Source organism: Alligator sinensis, unplaced genomic scaffold (assembly GCF_000455745.1).
Source record: "Alligator sinensis unplaced genomic scaffold, ASM45574v1 scaffold523_3, whole genome shotgun sequence".
NCBI lineage: Eukaryota > Metazoa > Chordata > Crocodylia > Alligatoridae > Alligator > Alligator sinensis.
The window spans coordinates 698,430-721,473 of record NW_005842658.1 but is presented as its reverse complement, the minus strand read 5'-3'; the positions used below and the strand labels follow the sequence as shown (position 1 = coordinate 721,473).

The window sequence follows — 23,044 nt, the reverse complement described above, 5'->3', positions numbered from 1 at the left end:
TGTCCTATTCTGCTGTGAGATTTGAGGCAGGATGAAAAAAAAAAAAAAAAAAAAGAGTGGGGTGGAAGAGTGGAAAAGACCTTAAACCACTTCTCCTTCCCTGTGTCTTTCCTCAGGACCACTGTACAAGGAAGTTGCATGACTCCAATGGGAAGAAAGAATAATCGCACTATTCTTTATTAGTGAAAAACTTCAACCCTAGGACCTTCTCTAGTTAGCATTATATGTGATATTTACCTTTAGAACCTCTCAGGAGTTATTAGTAATTAATAATAATGAGCACGGACTCTCCAAATATGTATGCAGGGGTCCTCAACTTTCTTAGACTTAAGGAAACCCTCTACCTTTTCTGAGTTTAGTAACACTCCTAATCGAATATAGTATAGATATTGTAATAAAGCATTATGGCCATATGATCATGTAATATACTATTATTTACATATATTATTATATTAGAATATAAAATAAAAATATATCAACCCCTCCAGGCTGCTGGTAAAGAGTGCTCCACTAGCTCAGCCTGGCCCCATATATGTTTGCTTCCAGGGCATCAAGTGGACGTCACACACATGGCTTCAGATTACTGTTGCACCCAACTCCCAAACAACCCCTGTGCCAGCCACCCCCATGCTCTGTCATGGGTGGGTCAATTTTACCCTTAGTTACCCAAGGGGGGAGGAGAAGGGGGAGGGAAGGAGTGAGTGCTTGTCTCCAAGTGCAGGGGCCAGGTGCCACAACCCCTCCACCTCCTCCATGCAAAGGTCTTGTGGTACCCTAAATTGAGAACCACTGTATTAATGATTGATGAGAAAAAAAAAGTGCAGAGAAAAAAAATCAATATTTATTAATTAGCACTGTGGGGTGGGAGGAGACTTCTGTGGGAACAAAGAGCATTTAGGAAAACAAGGCCTCTACTTTACCCAAAGTAAACCCAGACTTCAGGCAGAGAAATTTAACAAGGTTTGGGGGGGTTCTTAATGTGAGGGATGTCTGCTGAGAAGCAATCCTGTATATCAGATGGATAGACTTCCACTCCTATGCAGATCTTCACTGGACGGGTACATTTCACCTGTATAGTATCACTTCCAGGATTAGAAATTGGCTTAGAGTCACATGAAACTATTTTAAAAAATACAGCTTTAATGATTTATAAATGATCATTTACTTGCTACTGCACTCATGAAAGTACTGCAGTAAGGACTTCAAAATACTTTTTCAGCTCTTACATTAGATATTATTGAATCATAACACCACCCTTCAATCAAAAGTAGCTGAGTTTTGGGAGGCTTTTTTTTTTTTTTTGGGGGGGGGGGGGGGGACATATGGAATCGACAGAAAATATGGTTTTGATTTCTAAATAAAGAACACTCTACTGAACAACCAGGGTAGGACAATGATTAGGTCACAAAAATACAAGAACTACCCATGTGGAAATAATTGCTTTCCTGGCACTCAAGCTCTTCCTATTAGGATCAAAACAAATTGATGTTATCTTAAGAATCCTTCCAGTTTTTCTGAAAAATAAAACCTGAGCGTTCTGCAGATATCCCAGCACTGTTTGTTTTGTTTCAGTTCAGAATTATGGCACATTTATTTTTGTACTCAAATTAAAAGCAGAGTTAGTATTATGAAGGAAATGGGAGCAGTTCTAGAGATAACCATCTCAGGATGAAATGGCAAATACGGAGTAGTTACAGACAAGGCCACCACGGCTTCAATAACGCATGATGATGCAACAGTGCTGTTATGTGACAGACCACTGCTGTGGCCTGGCTGAGAAAACATATTCTTCTTGGGAGGTGGTAGAAGAAAAAAAATGTCTTAATAAGGGCAGTGGTCAAAAATCATATAAATAAGACAAAAATGACTTATCTCATGCTAATTGCAACTATGTAGTGCAGGCAGGCAGGCATCTGAGAAGCTATTAAAGATTATGATACGCATTTCAAATGTTAAGATTAGATCTAATCATTCTAACAGGAACCTGACAACTTTCTCTTTTTAATCAGTATCTCCCTGAACAAATGACTTTAATAAGCCTGAAAAAGCTCTCAAATAAATGTTATTTTAAGAAAATACCAGAATTCATATTTTCTGCCAGCTGTTTCGTTCCTCCAAATTCTTAACGGAGTGCTGAGAAATTCCACTTTACTCTTCTCCCGTTCTCACTTTGGCTTAGTACAGACAGTCAAAAAGTCCAAGTCCTGAACTGATTCAATCTTCACAGGTTAGTCTAAGCTGCATAGAACCATAAGCAAATGAACAGACATTCACTTTTGATTCTGGAAATGCAGCCACATGCCTGCAGTGGCCCAGGCTAGAAGCCAAGGGGCACTAGAGCATTCTTCCCTGCTCAGCTGGAGCAAACAAATTGGGCCCAGGCAAGCCCACCAACCATACAAGGGTGCAGGGGAGTTTGTGGGGAGCTGCAAAGCAGCATGAGATTCTGACGGACTGCAAGTTAACTTGAATGTGGAGGGGATCTGGGACACAAGTTCAATAAACCAATTTAACCTAAATCAGTTAAGTCTGGTACTACATTGATCCAGCCTTATCTTAAACCAGTTTTGGCCATTTTGAAAGTGATTTATGTACACTGAACTTCTGGGTTAGGGACAGACATTACAAATAAACCGGTTTAAGTGATCAAAAACTGGTTTCAACCTGTAACAGAATATAAACTCAGTGCACATAAATCAGTTTGAAAACGGCTGAAACTGGTTTAAGATAAACCTGGTTGAATGTAGTACCAGACTTAACTGATTTGGGTCAAACTGGTTTATGCAATGTCTCTCCCTGACACCTGCCTGGTTTAATTTAAACCAGAGTCCCCCAGCATCCCAGATGCTTTGCAGCCCCAGGATGGGGTAGGCTGTGCTCTCTGCTCCAAACAACAGACTGACTCTGCCCCCGTCCTCCATAGCCAGACCTCTGGGGGAGACTGCAGGCCCAGCATGGTCTGCCTGGCTTCCCTCACTGCTCAAGCAGGGATTCCGCCCTCCCTACCTCCCACAGCACAGACCCCAGGCCCACGGCCCCTAGGCATGTGGTATCCTAGCTAATACTGAGAGGTGTCTGCATGTCTCCAATTTCACTGGGACAAGACAAAGGCAGACAGGACAGTGTCTGCTTAGGGCTTTTTGGAGTTGCTGTTTAAGAAGAGGTTGAACTAATGAGAGAGACTTTTGTTTTGCTGATGGGTTGATAAACACTGTAGTTTTATCAACCCCCTGCTGGTTTGCAGCCCTGCCAGGTTTACAGACAGGGAGAAGGAGATCGAAAAGCTCAGTATCATCAACAGATGTATGCACTGCACACACCCACTTTGCTCAGAGTACTAGCTTGGGGCTGAGTGCTGGCAACAGTTAAGCAGTGAGCGGGGGGAAAAGCCTGAGACTGCAGGCAGGGTAGAGGGTTACACCCCTCCCTAATCAGAGCATCCTGCCCAGGCCTGGCCATGCCCCCCCACCCTTAGCTCAGCACTGTAGAAGGGTAGGGAGGGCTGCTCTAGCACCCCTCAGCTTCTACCCTGAGCCACTGCAGGCATGCGCCTGCATTTCCTAAATCCAGAGAGAATGTCTGTTCAGTTGCAAACTGGTTCAACCTAGGCAGGTTAGACTAACTTGCAAAGATTGAATCAATTCAGGCTTAGGTTTTTTGCATGTCTGTCCCTAGCCCTGTTGTTTTAGATTTGAAATGATTTCCAATCACGTATACACTTATGTGTAATTTCTGTCCCTAGCCTTTCAGTTCCTGATTATGGACACCATCATTCCAAACAATTAAGAACAAAGTATCAAAAGATTATTAAGGACATTAACTTACTTGACTGAAGTAGTTAATTATGAAACATGAAGCACTGTCAACCCTTTAACACTCTTCTAAAAATGCTGCCTCCACATACATATATCTTCTAGCCCAAAGAACAAGATCCTGGAACTAAAAAACAAAATAAATCCTATATAGCAGGACAAAACAGTTATGATTCAAGCACTGACCTGATGCTAAACTTCAAATCTGAAATCAAGTGGTGATTTTCAAAGAATTCATCTGAGTGAGAACTGGGATTTTTACCTATGTCTTACATTTGATAGGATATATTTGGGGCAGTGAGGGTTACCTTAGACTGAAGGTACACCTCAGAAAATACAGTTTTTAGTTTTCACTCATTATTTTTTACTACAGAAAAATGAGAGGAATTCTTCTGTTACAAAAGAACTCAAAAAAACCAGAGGTGCACCGATACATCGGTTGAGTATCAGGTCGGTACAGATAAAAGGAAAAATTAAATTATCAGTTATCGGCTTGTTTTTTGTTTCTGAAGGTTTCGCTAACTTTATCCCAACACGAGGCTATCTCAAGAAGCCAGTCCGTCTAGAAGGATATCGCATCCACATACTTATCATAGAAATTTTGGGTTGGAAAGGACCTCCATCAGGTCATCTAGTCCAACCCCCTGCTCAAAGCAGGACCATCCCCAACTAAGCTAAGGCTGTGTCTAGCTGGGTCTTAAAAACCTCCAAGGATGGAGAGTGCACCACCTCTCTGAGTAACCTGTTCCAGGGTTTTACTATCCTCCTCGTGAGAATGTTTTTCCTAATATCCAACCTAAACTTCCCTTGCTGCAACATGAGACATTGCTCCTTGTTCTGGTAAGAAAAACAAATGATGGCATAGGACAATAATTGAAGAGTTGCTGAAACAAAGGACATTTTTCCATGTGCTCTGGGGTTGGGTGGGGGGGTGGCAGCACTTTAATTAGAGTAGCTCCAAGATCCACTCTAATTAAAGCACCACAGCATTTTGTGTATCAGTGTCCCCGCGCTTCAAAATGATAATGGGCACACTTGAACTACAGCTCATTTGATGATCCACATGCCAGCAGATTTGATTAATTGAGTCTGCTCTGACATGCTGTACTTACGTGTCAGAGTACCCTCCACACTTGTGTACAGGCACCCAGATATTCAAGCTCTCACATTATAAAGTTTGAATTGTTATATAGATATCCTTGTTTTGTTAGCAAAAATAAAAAATCTCACTTTTTAATACTTTCTAATGCACTAGTTCGCAACCAGGGAGCCATGAGAGCCTTTCAGAGACACTGCAACATGGGCACCACTGCTGTAGCCAGATGAAAGTGCCTTGCATGCCTCATGTGCTGCCAGACTAGAAAGGACTGTGGCCTGCATGAACACTCCTGCCTAAATGAGGTTTTATTTGATAAGTCTAAAGCAGGCAGGAGCTCTAATTCTTGCCATAACCCTTTCTTTTCCAACCCTGTATCCTCTTCCTGGAAGCAAAGGCAGATAGAACTGGAGCAGATGAAACTGGCCCACACCCCTGTTTCTGTGCAAGGTCAGACCAGGAATGGTTGCGGCAAGAGCAGTCTCTCCTGCCTGTTTTAGCGTTATCAGATAATCCTAATGCAGGAAGGAGAGTATGCTCCTGTCACAGCCTTTCCAGGTCTGGCTCTGCACAAAGCACACGGGGCATCTCCACTCAGCCGTGCCAGCAGCATTGCTCCACTGAAAAGTACTGAGGGAAGCTAAGGCAGCACAACAATGGATTTCAACTGGGATGACGCTATATTCAAAATGTTATGGAGTGGTGTCTCATATTTAAAACAGTAGAGAACCACTTGTCCACTGTATGTCATTTTGCCATTTTTTTAATATACAAAAAGTCACCTTTAAGAAGAAAGGATAGTTTTCTGGTACTCAGAAAACATGGGAACAAAGGACTGGGAGGGACCCACTGGGTCATCAAGTCTAGTTCCCCACTACTACTGACTAGAGCTGCACTGATACATCGGTCCAATATCAGATTGGTACTGATATAAAGAAAATTGTCTATATCGGATTTTGGCCTATGGGGCTGATAATATGGCCAATAAATGCCCATGCTGAGCATAGCCATAGCACAGCACAGAGCAGAGCCGGCATCATAGAGAGCTGCCTCTAGCTGGTAAATCAGAAGGGGAGGAGGGGGACAGAAGGGGCGTGGGGGGGCAGATCAATGCCCCCCGGCAGTGAGGGAGGGGGCAGAGGCAGCTGCTGCCCAGCTGGGGTAGACGGGGTGCAGGACGGAGGTGCAACTCACGGGGTGGAGGCAGCTCCTCCTGCTGCTTATACCCCAGAAGGGCGGAGGCGGAGGCACGTGTGCCCCCAGATCTGTGCGGCACGGGGCAGACTGCAGCTGCAGGTTGGAGGAAGAGACTGTGCTGCGTGGGCTTTTCTTGCTGGGGGCTGGGCTTAGAGCAGGCTCTGGTGGTGCTGAAAGGAGGCTGCAGCCACCCCAAATTTTGCTGCAGTTCTGCTCCGTCACCCGGCGCAACCCCAGCTTTTCCTGGTGCTTGGGTGGAGGCAAGGCATTCAGCCGGGGCAGTGCCAAGCAGCGGTGTGGGGTTGGGAGCGGAGCTGCAGCAAAATCTGGGATGGCTGTAGCCTCCTCCTAGCGCCACCAGAGCCCAGCCTGTGGCAAGAAAAGCCTCGCACAGTGCCGGCTCCAGCTCCATCCCACAGCTGCAGCCTGCCCTATGCCACTCAGATCCGGGGGCACATGCCCACTACCCCCACCCTCCCAGGGTGCAAGCAGCAGTGGGAGCCACCCCCACCCCACGAGCCACGACTCTGTCCTGTGATCCCCCAGGGCCGTCTGGGCAGTGCCTGCCCCTGCCCCCTCCCTCACAGCAGGGGGTGTTGATCTATCCCCCACAGCCCTTCCCTCCTCTTCCACCACACTGGACTTACCACCTGATGGCAACTGTATCAGATATTAGGTCGGTAATGGGCCAATATGCCTCCTTAAATATCGGCTATCAGTGCACTGGTGACAGCAGCATATAAAGTTCTTCATAACCTGGCTGTGAGTCAAAGTTAGCTTTTTCCTCTCCACTGCCTTTATGTCACAATTTTACCTGACTTCATCCAAGCCATTCCTTTTTGAGCCTCAAAGGGTTACAATTATAGGCTCACTTCTTGTACCATTTGTCTTATCTGTTTACATTGCAATCTCTTTTGAAGTAAAAACCAACTCTTACAAGGCTTGTGCATTACTCAGCACAATGAAGGTCCAGGTCTTGGTAGGGCACCACCATAATGCAAACAGAATAATAATAAAACAAATCTATGAAAATATGGCTAAAACTTTGGCTCAATTGTTTTAAAGTTTCACATTTATAAAGCAACACATAGCATATCTATTACCTTATGAATAACACAAAAGGTAGGCCTTGTTTCTGCATAAACTTATATTTCTGTGCATTTTTCAATACAGATTTCAAAACCATAACCTGTAAAATTATAGTAAACATAGGGCTGCACTGTTTAATTGTTAAGAAGGAACAGATCTATTTAGGCTAGGCAACTGTGTTTACTGTGTTACCTATGGAGGTTACAACGGTAGCACTGTTTAGTAGCAAGATCCAAGTCAAATTTGTCTATTTAAATTTAAGCAAATCATACTGACTTCTGAAGCATAACATGTGTTAGTAATATTTGTTTTAAAATAGTAAATAACTTTTTCTTGAAAACTTCAAGACTGTAAACATGTTCTGAGATTCAGGTGGCACTGTTTGGCTTATATCTCCTACATTACAGGCTTGGATTTTAGCCATTTATCATTCATAACAGTTTTTATAAATCTATATACTGTACATTTGGATGGGATTTTCAAAAGCACATGAAGGAGTTATGTGCCCAAATTGTCCTGAATTGGGTGCTTAACTTCCTTGATTATGTTTCACAATCTCATCCTTTTTATTTTTTTACTGGGATGTATTTCTGTTATAATAACCTGCTATATTTATTCTAATATAGGACAAAAGGTTTTTTCCCCCCCCCCAATCAACATGGGGGGGAAGCCCCTCATCTTACATTTGTATATAAGGAAACCTCATTAAATACACCCTCTATCATTAAACTGCTGCCAAAAACAGTATGTGCTCAGGAATGGAAACCAACTATTAAGCTGATTAAATGTAGCCAAAACTAAGCATGACTATAAAACATATGGCCCATATTGGGAAAACATACTGATGGGAATTTTTATTTTTGGAGTGGCCCTTAAAATATATATAATAAAATGAACAGGCAGGTGTCCCCTCCACAGGGAACTGGCACCAGGCCTGGAGGCACTACAATACCAGGGCACCAACGGATGGGTCAAAGCAAGCCCTGACACCCTCCCCCTTGGTGCAAAAAATGCTATATTTGAGCATAGCAAAAAGGCCAAAATGCTGATGGGAACCTTGCCACAAAGATAAGTCAATGCAGCCCATCTGAACAACATACACAATAGTGTCCACTGCACACAATTCCCTTGAGCAGCAACTCTTTTACAAGTCATGGTGAGCCATTGCATTGAATACATTCTGACTTCCACTTCACTCCCACAGCTGAGCTGCATCTGTCTTTCCCATTTCCAATTATTCCTGTTTCTTCACCAGCCTTAAATGTCTGGCAAACATGAAACAGTTCACCCAGGCTATGGACAAAAATTACACATAAACTGGTATACGTGATCATCATACCTCGTCTTAAAACTGCTAATTTACTAGACAACATGCTTAGCAATAGACAGTTCCAATTTTTTTCTGAAAACGTCAGTAGACCACAAATTGAACAATGGACTCCCACGGGGATCAGTCCTTGCATGTCTGTTGTTTAATCATTACATTCATGACCACCCAGGCACCTCCTCAAGAAAATTCACACACGCTGATGACATAGCTCTGGTTATGCAAAAATCTTGTTTCTCCAAAGCAGAAATAATTCTCACATCTGATCTGAATCATTTAGATACCTACTTTAAACAATGACATTTGTGCCCAAATCCTGGGAAGCGTTTACATTTCACTTAAACAATAAAGAAGCTAATTATCGACCCATTAATGTTTTCAGAAACCAGTACCTATGTTAAAATGGTACTCCTAAATATTCAGGAATCATCCTAAATCAAAGTCCTATAAAAATCACTTGCCTATGACAGTAGCTAAGTTAGAACCCCAAAATAATTTGCTGCAGAAACTCACTTTTGTGGGGAGATGATGTCGATGCACTGAGAACAACAGCATTAGTCTTTGTCTACTCTTTGGTGGAGTACTGTGCTCCAATCTGGTTAAACAATACTCAAGCTAATAAGGATGTCGCAGAGCACTGAGGTGCCCTGCTCCTAAAGAGGAGAAACTGCTGGAGAAAAAGCCCTGGCAGTGAATAAGGAGCCCAGCTGTTGGTTGCCAGGGCAACTGGAGTCAGCAAACGACTCGCACCTGCCAACGGTCAGCTGGCTGTAAGGGGCAGGGCCTGGCTCTTATAAAGCCCAGGAGCTGAGGCCAGGGCGGTTCCTAGCCAGCAGCCACAGAGAGAGGAGCTCCCAGAGCAAAGATGCGAGAACTGCAGGTACCGCTCAAGCAGAGTAAAGGATAGCTGCTCTAAGATGTCTGAGCAACATGGGTTTAGCTGGGTGGCTTTAAGTTATGTTATAGCCTAGGGGCTTGTGTTTTGCTTTGTTGTTACAAGACCGGTGGTTTGGGTGAGGCTATTAGGGGTTGGAGGAGGCCTCATAGGGGACCCACAGTAGCGTGGGGACCCCAGCGCCAGTAAGGGTGTGGTGTACAGGGTGCATAGACCCCAGCCCCAGAGAGGGGGCACTATTGAGAAGCCCCAGTGCGGGTGTGGCGAGCCCCAGAGAGGGGGCACTATTGAGAAGCCCTAGTGCGGGTGTGGCAAGCCCCAGAGAAGGGGACAGCACTTAAGAAGGCCCTGAGAGAGGGCAGCAGTACAGAGAAGGCCCCAGAAAAGGGGGCAGCATTATCGAAAGGGGCAGCATTGTGGAGAAGGCCCTGGAGAGAAGGGCGGCGTTGTTGAGAAGGCCCCAGAGAGAGGGCGGCACTGCAGAGGATCCCTGAGAGAGGGCAGTGCTACGGAGAGGACCCCAGAGAGGGTGAGTGTATATTTGACAGACCAATGTCTATTCCACCTGTGAGGCTTGGGGCATGGTATAAGGGGTGGTTGGAGCCACGCATAGCCCATAAGACTAGGGTGCCTGGGAAGCACCCATCGTAGAGTGAGACCCACGAACAGTCCGGGAGTTCACGGGGCCAGAAGTAACCGTGTCCAAGGAGACATGAGGCAGCCTCCCTAATACATTGGAACATCAAAGACGTGGCGGGCGAGAATTAGAGGGTGCCCTTGGGCCGACTTGGCACGGAGGAAGGGGGCCTTAAGGAGATCATGGCCTTCCGGTAGGACCCTGCCTGTGACAAAGGGTGACATACAACTGAACCAAGCAATGCAAATCATTACAGGAAGAATCCGATCCAGCCCTCTTCAATGGCTCCCTATTCTTAGTAAGACGCATTCTCCCCCATTAAGAAAAAAAAAATGCCTTAGCTAAGTTATGTACTAAAATAAAAAATAACCCACAGCTGCCTATACATGAAGAGCTCTTAAGTCCACCATGTCCAAGATTAAAATATAGACATACTACTTGGAGAACAGCAATTCAACTTGAGCAAGAATCATTTAATATCCAAAATGCCACAAGAGTGACTCGATGCACTCCTTAATACAGAAGTTATTACTACAAATCCCACCATTAGACCAGCTAGCTTTGATCTCCCTAGACATCTTTGGTCTTCTCTAAACCAAATCAGGAAAGGACAGAGCAGACGTAGATTTGTGTTACATTAATGGGGCTGGACTAGCTCACCAAACTGCAACTGTGGTGTTCCTTTTCAAACTTTGAACCACATCATCTCTGAATGCCCTCACCATGCATTCAATGAAACTCTGTTGGATTTGCACAATAATAGTAATCAACAATCAGGTGGCTGCAAAATTTGGACATAAAGTTGTGAATACATTTTTCCTTGTTTTGTGATCATTGCATCACATGCTTAAAAAAAGTGTGGCCCACCCCCCACGAGGTGGAGTCAGACCAAGTTGTCCTTTACCTCATCTGTGTATAAATTTTTGGAGGATCCCAGGACTTGTGACAAGAACATCCCATTCCAGTCATGACTGGAGGGCTAATTAGTACATGGATCCTGTGTGTGTGTGGGGGGGGGGGGAAGGAATCTGGAGTACACCCACATAATGAGCAGAGGTCACCATGGTTTGAAGCACTGTTGACTGAGCTGGGACCCAGCCTGATGAACTATATGGTAAATTATGAGCCTTTTGGCTTTGGACTAATATCATGCATAGTTTGTATGATGTATAAGGAAGTACAAAAATGCTCCTTTAAAGTGGAATAGCTGAGCTAAAACCTGCAACAGTTTAAAAAAAAAAAAAAAGGTAAAATGCATCAAATCTAGATCAACTAAGTCTATGAGTGCCTGTAGTATATGCAAATTACTAGAGGTATGTTTATTTCAAGGTCAGTCTTTTCAAATTTACCCCTCACTTCCATGTGCCCAGGGAGAACAGGGTCTGACAGTAAGGAGAGTGAGAAGGGACTGCATGAGGAAGAAGCTGGGGTGGAAGAAGTGTAGGTCACAGTTGCAACAAATTACAGGAGTCCACTGTGCAGCATGGCTAAGCATTTCCAGTCAAGTTGCCACATCACCACCACCACCACCAAAGGATACACACGTTATTTGTCAAATAGTCTCATTCTTAATCACTCCACTCCCAAAAAATTTTAAATGCAAGAGGCTGATTCTTTGCATTGTGGTAAACAATACCTAGAGACTGGCTCTGCTTTCCAAATAATACAATTTATTAATCCTGATAAAACACTGCATCAATATACTAGAAATACTGGAAGATTTGGCAAGTTCCACAAAAGCGCTATAGAAAATTCATACAGATGCCAGGGGTATTTTTTCCATCTTAAAGGAATGTTTTTAAACTCAAATGTTCAGATGAGCAATGTAATCCGAACCCATAATTCAAGGTTCATTAGGCATCAGAACATTGAGCTTTCTATATGCTGCCATCCAGCATATCCTTAAAAATTAATGCAATATCACATCTCTCCTAGAAAAAGGCCACAGATGTAAACAGAGTCATCACACTGGGGGAAAAAAGGAAGCTTCCTCCAGTTACTTCAACCACAGAAGAATGAAGAGCCAGGAGAGGCTAGATGTGGACTCTTATTAAAGACCCAAATGAAAAGCATTTGGATTTCCTTTACCATTACTGTATGAGGAAAACAGGTAGTCACTGGACCCCCCCATGGGCAACAGGATATTGGCAGTCTCCTTAACAAAAGTAAAGGAGTGGGGATACCCACACTGGGTGATGGACAGATCCAAAATATGCCCAAGTTTACTGAAGTCAGTGCTGTCTCACATACCAGATCCCAATGTTCAAAGGAAAAATTATTATAAAATACTTAATTTTCGTATTTAATTTGGATGCAGGAACAAGAGGTAGGGCTACCAAAAATCTCATAGTAACAGAAATCTAGTAAGGAGGAAACCAATCTGGTCCCAATAGAAAGAAAGAAAGAAAGAATTTATTTTCTAACATGGGAAGGTATGTTTGATAATCATTAATGCTTTACCCCACAGAAGTAGAGTCCAAAGGAAACTCCTAAATAAATTCTGAGACAAAACGCTAGAAGATGAATAAAAACTGGCTTACTTTATTTTATGCAATTGAAGTGGTTTCTACAATACCTAACCCTCTGGTTCTTGCTAATACGATGTACAGAAAATTAGGATACAGATCCAGTTGGGATGGTATATTAGAATCCACAAATACATTGCTAGAGGCATGCTTAAATGGCTATTCTTTGTTCTGCAAGCAAATGCTCAATGGCAGTTTTTTACTTTAGGCCTGGCCGTACCCTACCCACTTTTAGCTGCCCTAGCACTTGTGGCAAACTACCCTCAATCATTTTGATTTGTGTATGGATCATAAAGCTATTAAATCTTCTGTAAGAACTTAGATGGCAGGGATCCTCTTGCAATTCAACTTAAAATTATGGCTGACATAAGTGCTTATCTTGACCTCTCTGGTCTTATACAGAGAAGTTTGCAGAGCAATACAAGGAATCAATCCAGTCACTTGCCCCGAAAGGAAGAGAGATTGTGGGAAGAATTTAGGAAACAACTTCATGGATGTTTGAGAGGGAAAAACCCACACTAACCCCAAGCAATCAGAGCCTAATTGCTCCACTGCCCAGAATTGGACTGCACCCTCTTTGCAGTATCCTTTAGCTTTCTAAATATTTCCCTGGCATTCCTCAGAAGCTTTATACAGACCTCTGCCAGTGCTCTCCTTTGGGACAGTTCAGCAGCATTATAAGACATTCCAGGCTACAAAGATAAAGACTGGGTACTGCATCTCTTTCTAAGGACCCCAGATTATTTGGCTGAAAAAGCCACACTAGAGCTTGCAAAAAATCTGGAGAGTCAGTCTTTAACTTCATAAATACAAAAGCTATCGATAAACAGCTAGGGATCTTCTCTTTTCCACCCTAACATCTGTAAGAGCTGTTCCCTTATAGCTTTGCTTGTCTGGTAAAAAATAAAATAAAATACGAAGTGCTTCTATTTTCAAATGGAGAAACTAATGAGTGGTGAGACAACAGGCAGACAGACCCTCTGTGATTTGCCCAAGTCCCCACAAGAAGTCTGTGCCACAGCTAGAAATAAAACCCCAGTTGCCTGGTTCCTAGCACACAAGAGAAACCATAAACTTCAGGGCAGCAATAGGACTGACAGCTTCCCTTTATGGGTGAAATTAAAATGAGATAACTATACAAACCTGATAGGAAACATTTCACTTTATATGTATAAGCACGGTTGGGCACATCTGTCCATACGCCTTTCTGGAACATCATTATAATGTCTAGGAGCTGTAAGGGAAATTGGTATATGGAGGCTTCTGCCCAGCACACAATCCCCAAAAATGGAGTGTCTGATATAAATACTTCTGTAACAAAACATGAAGATGACTGCATGTTGAAACCAATAATATTCTGGGGTTTGATTGCCTCCTGTGAATGCTATTATTTTTTTCAGCATTCAGTCAAAACAAGGCCAAGGCTTCTATTGAGCAAGTCCTTTGCACAATTCCATATATTTTCAGACAGTGAAACAGTTCTTAACCCCATCTACCTCATTTAGATGAATGAGGCTTGGCAGCATCATTTCCAATGTGCGTGCCAAAACCTCAGAAGTTATTTTGTAATCCTCAAGTAAAAAGTAAGACAATGTAGCATCTCAATAGAAATTTCCAATTTCTTCAAAGATAATAAAGACACAGCTTAAAAACTCTGAATGCATATGCAAACAAAGGCTGGGAGGATGAATGCCCTGGCATACAGAAAGACTACAGGCAGGCAGAAAGAGACAAGTTTCTTCAAAACTGTCAATACTATTGTCTCAGACGGCCGGAGCTGACTTGAGGTGATCTACAAATTGCTCGGTCTTTGGGCGGACTGGTGAATGGAGAGGCAGACAAAACGTATTGGTTGCAAAAAGGCTTTACTTACGCCGCTAGTAGCTGCGACACAGGTGGTCCGATTGCTTAAATAATTACACGAGTTGCTCCAGCTGGCAAAAACCCAGGCCAACGAATCCGTACACGAGCCAGGCCAGCAGGAAAAGGGGTTACGTCAAGGGATAGCGTTCGGCGACAGGGAGAAAAATCGATAGTTGATCAGGTTATCGATTTGCTCTGCCACGAGTCAGGAATTCTTTTAAGTCACTCTGCAGCGTGCTCAAAGTTCTCCGACTTGGGCAGAAGTGGCACAGAATTGTATACAGCTAACAAGCCAATCGCTAGCCGCCACATAGGAATAATTTAGAATCGGCCAATGATGGGACACAAATTTGCATATGAATGACGGGAACTCTCTTGCACCGGAGTTTTCTATTGCAACCGAAAACTTTTGCTATGCACAGAGACTCTCATGTGGCGGGAAAAATTCCATCGTGCCGAGGCACTCAAAATCATTGGGTTATGACAACTATAAATTACAAATCTGTCCATGGAAACTGGCCCAACTCAGATGGTCCTTAATGCTTTCCCCATTGTTTATGCAGTAAAATGTTTAATCAGTTACTCCTCAGGTTGGCAACCTACGGTCAGATCTGGTACGTAAAGCCACTGGATCCAGCCCAGACAGCCCCATGCTGACGTGGGGGTACGCACCAGGAGGGGCCAAGCCCCAACACCTGTCCACCTACCTCTGATCTGAGGCGAGTCATCTGGCCAACAGCAAGAAGAGGTTCCTACTCCTGAATTAGTCTGTTATTTGCAATGTAACATGAACATTTTTAATCAACTCAGATTAACCTTAATTTTTCCTTCTAGTGTTGAAAATATTTCTACCCAGACTTGCATGTTAAATAGTGCTACGACAAAGTGACTTTTTTTTCCCCCATTTAACTGGTTCCTTTCTCAATTTGACCTTTCTTATAAATGATTTAGCCTGATTGAGTTTTTATTGCCAAGTTATCATCTCTCCAACTGAATATAGCCAGCATTAGGTTAAGTTCAAGCTTTCTCTTTTCTGTACTTGATGAGCAAGAACACTTCCTATTAAGAGAAGAGATAATTTCATGTTTCACAAGGTAACTGCCTTTGGGGAAATATTTTTTGGGAAAATATCAATTTCATTTTAATAATGTTATTCTGGATGGAATCTCCATCCTCGGAGCTTTTTAAGACCTGGCTAGACAAATCCCCGGTTGGGAAGATATAATTGGGGATGGCCCTGCTTTGAGCAGGGGGTTGGACTAGTCGACCTCCTATGGTCCCTTCCAACCCTAATTTTCTATGATTCTATGATTTTTAAGTCTAGTACACTGTAACGTTCACAGTGGGAATTTGCATCAAAGCATCTTGCCTGAGTCACCAAAGTTAACTATTCAGCTTTTTACATGGGCACAATATACATATAAACAAACCACACATGTACTTCATAATTTCCCTGCATACTTCCAACTGAATAGGAAATGCATTTGAAAATAATTTTATGCTACATCACTTTGTTATAATTTATATAACTCAAAGATGTCCCTTCTTTGTGCTATTTTAAGGTTTTCTGTTGTATTCAATGTTACTAGTCTTTTCACCATCACCAATAACTGGTTTAGTCATTAAACAAAACATAATAAGCCGGCTTACCCTTTTCATTTTAGAAAAAGGAGGTGGATGTGCCTGTGGCAGTGATGTTCATCTGTTATATAATATCTCAGTGAACAGAGCACTGCTCAGGAAGTCAGAGACCCATGTTCAATTCCCTACTAGTCCTGGTGGCTCACCCTAGTCCTAACCTTAACTGCCAGGGCTAGGGTGAAAGCATACTCTTTGGAAGTTATGCCACTGTGCTGTCAATAATGAGAGACTCATAGGGCTAGACAGACAGATGGATGCTTACACGCATTAAAAAAACCGGTGCTTTACTTTAAACTTGGTATACTCCCGCGAGGCATTGTATTGGGCATTGAATTAGTTGGACCCAACATCTGTATAGATTGCACGCTGTAGTGGGGTTATTTTGGTGCTTTTATCTAACAGCCGATTGAATCAGCTGAAGATAAAACTGCTAAAAAGCCCCGCTGAAGCACCCAATCTATACAAACGCCAGGTTGAACTAAAGGCTGCTGCTTCTGAGGGATTTTTCTTTTAAGCCTGTAAGCATCCTAAGTGAATAGAAATATGATCCTTACCTTAAATCCAGTGATAAATGCAGTTATCTGGTCAGAAGAAGCCCCAGGTTATGGTCTCAAGACTTCATTTTATCCAAAGTACTTAAAGGTTCTACACCAGCTTCAATTTTCTCTACCAATATTTGTGGTTTAGAACCTAATTTTCTTATTATTTATATGCGTTTCTTTTCTTCATGTTGTTTTGTAAAAGATGGATGTAAACAAAACACCACAGAGCAATTGTTTTCCCAATCAGGGCGATAAAGCAAACTATGCAAACAAATGGAATTTTTTTTTTTTTAATCCTACCATCTTAGTGACAATCGGAGATAAAATTGTTTCAACTTTTTTTTATTCAATTGATAACATGTTTAATCAATTCACTACCTCTGCAGTAGCACAAATGCCTCCATGATTTCATGCTTTGGAGGGCAAGATAGTAGAAGATGAAAATGCTGCAGAACTAGAGCTTTGTGGATGCAGAAGCATTTCCATTCAAGTACACATTTCCACTAAGGGAGGATGCTAACAATATGTAAGAACCACAACCTTAGTCAGCGCATAAAACAAGCAGCTAATTCTAGTACAAAAAATCTTAAAATGCCAGATCAGCAGTAAGACCGGTCATCACAGATTTTCTGGCTGTTCACATTAGGTCCAAGATTCCCATAAGGCAGAGAAACATTAGATTGGAAAGGGTCGTCTGGGTTGTCAAGCCCAGTCTTCTGGCATTGTGCATCATATAATCATAAGAAAATAAGAATTACCATTTACTAGGTCAGATCATAAGTCCCACTTGCCTAGTATCCTGTCACACAGTAGCAGTGAGCGGTTTATAAATCAGTTTCATTAATGATGTTCCGTTTTAAAATTCAGTACAGTTAAGAGAAGATAACTGGTTCAAAAGAGCTCATATCCATGTTGTTCAATAAGTGTGATTTTGCTACTGAATCCCCTTTTTAATGGGATGAGGTTATCATGAAGGAAGCAGTACAATGATATAGGACATGCTTTTTTATTACCACCATACTGCATATAAAAGTTATGGTAATTGTTTGTATTATTCTGGGGAGTTGGTTTTTTTGTTTGTTTTAACTGCAGGCTGTAGTTAGTATTTATTAAAAATTAACATGATTTCTCCACAATCCACTTGGCTTGCTGCAAACAAAGTGCACTTCAACTTTATTAGAAGCAATAGAACATTTATTCTAATACAAAAAATTTTAAAAATCTTGAATGAAGCACATTCTACTATCATAAGAAACAGCCATACATCATCTCTCAAAACACAAAGAAAAGCTTGGAAATCTTGCATATATTCCGTAGCTGGCATCTTGCAGGAAGATCCATCATATTTTATACCCTCTTACTGACCAATTGTGGAAACCAGTGCATCAAAAAGCATAAAAGACACACAGTTAAACCTATGATCAAGGAAATGCTATGGAAAGGTGACATCTAATTCTCCTGCCTTAGCCATTATGCAAGAGAGAAACACTTTGTTTTGAGGAAGAGGTATTACTCCACTTCAATGGCAATATTAAATCAAAACTGATCTGCACAGTAAGAAAATATATTCTATCATACAGTTGAAATTATAGAGTAAGTCTATATTGACACTCAAATGCCTCTGCTACCAGAACTGACAGACCATCACCAAGCCATCAGGGCATCCCCACACTTGTGTGTTTCTGGCAGCACCACATAGCTACACAGAGCAGCCAGGCCAGAATGTGAAATATGCTTTGAAAAGGCACCAGCTGCTGAACGGACCTCAGCAGCCAAATGAAGATCTGGTAATGTCTATACGTGGTATATTGCTGCCAGGCAGAAGCAGAAAAATTATTCCACTGAGCAGAAATTGATGGTCCTCAGCTCCACAAGGAATTAGTAGTATAGACTAAACCTAAGGGCTTATGTATTAGGCAACGAATTTGCACTCAGAATTAACCCTGAACGTAAAATCGACACAGTGCAGACACAACAGCACATTATATTGTTTTCAATAGTACTGATCCAAAATAATGCAGAGTTGCTGCATAATTAGGGCCATTACTGCAGAACGCAATAATCAAGTGCCAGATTATGCATGGACTTCAACCTCAATATGAATCGCTTCCTGGATACCTGCAGTTACTTCAACAGCAGATCTAACAACAGTAATTTCACGTAGACCAGCCCAAAGGACAGAGAAAAAAAACACCCAACACAGACATTAGCAAATATGAACAACTTAAGGATTGTAAAGAAGAGCAAATGTTAACTAATTAACCCCTGCAATAATCCTTGAAGGAGGCAATTTTTAAAGATAAACTAAAACAGATGAAGTGACTTGCCTGTGGCCACCCAACCTCAGAGCCTGATCTCATGCTAGTTCCCTCGACCATGCTGCCCCTGTACAAAATGTTTAGTAGAGAATTGTTTGATTTAGAAGGATCCTCAGATGAATGATCTAGATTATGGTGCCACATGCTTATTCAGTGAAATGAGAAATGCAAAAAACTCCTAACACCATGCCCCTCTCCAGTGCACAGGATCTGGGCTCTACTCTTCAGTGAGTAGGTAAACTGTAAAGCAGTTAAATGCTTTAACTGCAAGGCCAGCCACACTTCAGTTACCTGAATACAATATATAAACCCCCAAATCATCAAAATATCAAGAATAAAACATATTGTATTATATTAGATAGATAGATAGATAGATAGATAGTCTTACTTCTCCATGCCTTAAAGGTGTAATGGCTCCTCTTGCTACCCCCATTCGAAATAATGTCTCTGTGGCCTGCGTTTAAAAAAGCAAACAGGTTACTTATTTTAAAGATACATTACAGTAGTGACAGTTTTTCAATGGTTCCCATGCATTAAATGCAAGTCATGATTGCTATTTTACTGTTATATCACTTAAATAAGAATATTTAGGGAAAATCTACAGGGGAACTTTATTTAAAGGGACTGTCAAAGAGAAGGGAAACTCTTAAGCTGAAATCTTTGTAAGATGTGATATTTTCTGTATCATCATTTTCAATTATCCTGTTTTAATAACACAAATTTAAAGTAATAAACAGCTTTGAAGGCATACGATGTAAATTTGTCCCTTTGCATACCCAAGCCCCTTTTGGTTGGCTCCCTGTTCCAACAGATAATCTCTGCAAATCTGCAATACCAAAAAAATGGGACATTATATATTAGAAAAGCCAAACCCTTAATCTTATTTAAAATTATATAGTTTTAATTTGTTTCTGTACCGACTGTCCCATCACTTGCCTGATTAGGCAGAAAAAAAAATTATATACATTTCTGAAAAACTGAATTTATTAATTTTACATTCAAAGTTTAAAAGGACATAAATGGTGTTGCCTATGTTTTACTTGAAGGAAAAATCATGTAATTGAAGCATATTCAGAATAGTAATAAACATTAGTATTTCTATTGCCTGATTTTTTAATTGCTTAGTTTTTAAGAAAAAGAAGTAGAAAACACCTTGCCTGCATGTCAAGTTCTTCTATTCATAGAACGTGACAAAATAGGGGAATAAATTTACTCTTTTTGCAACAAAAAGGTAGATTTGCATTTTATCATCATCTCTTATTCATCTGTTCTGAAATAAAGTAGTCTGTCTTTCATAACAGCTAGTGTAATAGGTTTAAATTTTAATTGTATGAAAGAAAATAGGCTCACCAACACTAGTTTCTGATATGAAACTGATGTCTGTATTTTAGAGTAACTTAGCAAGTTATATTTTCCAAAGACAAAAACACAGTAAAATTAAAATGCTTTTTGAACAAAATGTTAGCATCTTCACTATATTTATTTCTAGTTTGGTCACTAGCATAATAATGTATAATGACTGATACAGTAAGTAGCTTCGTTCTACCTAAATTGTTGGTTTCATATGCTTCTGTTTCAAGGCATCTACCACAGAAATACTGTAAATATTGCAAATATTGTATTGCAAATTTAACAGTGGCTCACCAATCTACTACTATTCTAAATGGCATACATTCCAAATAATCTACTAGTTCCCTGAGGACTACACACACATACTTTATTATGTAGTGTTTATTTTCTTTTTTTCTTAAGGAACTGCCTACAGAAGTAAATCTGTAAAAGAGCTTTTAATTGCCTTGTACTTTTTTCCTTTTGTAAGTGAATGTAGCAGCCCCAGAATGGTAAGATTTCAAAGTTGATTACTTTATTTACACCCATACCAATCCACAGCAAAACCAAAACCTGATTCTTCTTCACCGTCTCAAAGAATAAAGTGAGAGAACCTCACACAATCTTTTGTGTTCTGCAGAATTGGTTTCTTTCATCAACTCTTCCCACCAACATTTTTAAGGATGTTTCAGCCAAATAGAGCATTCTGTCAATACAGCTAAGCTGCCTTTGTTTCTATTGAAAACCACTGGTGTGTGTGACTTTCCTTTCACCTCTACTAGTAAGATACCTCTCTTAATACACTTGTACTCACATTGCTAAAACCAGATGTCAAAGCCATTCAGATGCAAGGCAAATTCACAGCATTTGCAAATCTGACACCATAGATTTCTTGATAGGAGCACCCTTTATGTGTTGAGTGGCACTAAGAAGATTAAGCTACAAGCACAAGAGTGGGGGAAACGAGGCTACCCATGTCCATTCGTTAATTGTCAATGACAAGGTCACAGAGATGGAAATAGTTTTCTGGTATGCAACTCTTGAAGCTGGCAATAAGAGGCTGTGTTTTTCAAAGAGGTAACAATTTAGCTATAAGACCAGGGAACATTATCAGGTGAGAAGGTAGAAGTTAACACAACCCTTTTTAATGTATAGAGAGCATCTCTTCCATTCAGAATAAAAAGTGTGCAATATGTATGAGTTGAAATTGTAAAATAGCTACATGAATGCAGACACACACACACAAGTAAACTTTACTTTTACTTCTTTTTTTTAAGTGCTTTTAACATACTTTCAGGTATCCAGGTTGTAGCTGCATTGGTCTAGAAGCAAAAGGAATCAGAACTCCTGGTACAGGTGATATCTTTTATAAGACCAACTGGATTTTTGCAAAAATAATTTTAATTGAAAGCTTTTGGGCACAAGCACTTGTAGCATAGATCATCCAGAACATCTTGTTCATCTGAATTTACAAATTATGGCTAAACTTTTCATTTAATGAGACAGTGAAAAGTTGCAGTTTACTGATTTCTGTTTAAAATATATTTTTAAATATAAAATGGGCAAGGTTAGAAACATTACCTCTTATTTAGACTGTCTAACACACCCCACTGTGACCCCCACTATGTCTATTTCTCTGCTACGACCCTCTGAGAAATCAGCTAGCAAAATTTCACATCTGACAACGGCCAACATAGAGAATAGTAACCTACTACTGCTATTATTTATATTGTATAGCTCAAGTGGCAGGAGTTTCTGCACTATACCTAAAACTTTCAGTCCAACTTATGAACTGTGTAGGCATTATGATACCACTATTTTTTTTTTTTATTAATGGAAGATAGTTAAGAAAAGTTAAATGCTGAAAAAGTATGTTCCCTTATTGTGCAAATGTGCTCCCCTCTTGTGTATTACAATATAAATGTTAATTGCATAATCATGTGTTTCCACTGGACTCCTCTCATTTGGTACCAAAGACAGAACTGCTGTCAGAATGAAAATTAGGATTGTGTAGTGAAAGAGACTTGTCTATAGGACTCCCTGCCTCAGTTCCTGTAGAAGCGTTGGAATGTGTGTACCTTTTGGGAAACTGGGATTGTGGGCCTCATTTCAAGAGAAGGGCCATACAACTCCCTGATTATAGGGGACAAATGATGTGAACAACACAGACAGGAGTAAGGGCTAATGAATGAAGCAGAGGATTGCAGAAAGAGAAAGGACATTTTCATGGTTAGTCCAGCTGAATAGTGCCCTGGGTCACTTTGCAATGCCAGCCAAAACACTTAAACCAGTCTTCTCATGTGTATTCACTAATTGTGTGGTTTTCATTTTCTGAATGTCTAACTTGAGATCCTGGGATCTGATTTGCAGAACTGATAACAATTATTGAATACTCTAACAATATCAAATACTAAGTGATGCAGACGGACACCCAAAAAAATCAGCAGATACTTTTGACCTCTGTGTACCTCAATTTCCACAATAACACAAGACACCAGAAATTCACTTAATTTCTAAAGTGACCACTCTAGTAAAAGCTGTAGATCTGAATAATTTGTGGCTAAATTAAGGGCAAGATTTTAAAAAGACAATAATATTTAAAAAGTAGTGAATTGCCCATCAAGAACGCTGGGGGGGGGGACAGGGACAGAGGGGGGAAAGCTTCCTAACCCTAACCCCCACCACCTCCCAGAAGCAGAGGCAGGGGGAAGAAGCCTGCCCCACCATCCCCTTAGGCAGCACCCCAAACCACCACCGCCTCCAAGGAGCAGGG

At 41.2% G+C, this 23,044-nt stretch overlaps 1 protein-coding gene across 1 annotated transcript in view; it reads right to left on the bottom strand.

Moving 5' to 3' along the window:
* Nucleotides 1-23,044, bottom strand: part of TMEM135 (transmembrane protein 135) — a 323,990-nt gene that overhangs the window by 177,075 nt on the left and 123,871 nt on the right. The window contains exon 5 of the mRNA XM_014524769.2: nucleotides 19,331-19,396. Coding sequence (XP_014380255.1) covers nucleotides 19,331-19,396 — 66 coding nt within the window. The remainder of the gene's footprint in view (nucleotides 1-19,330; nucleotides 19,397-23,044) is intronic.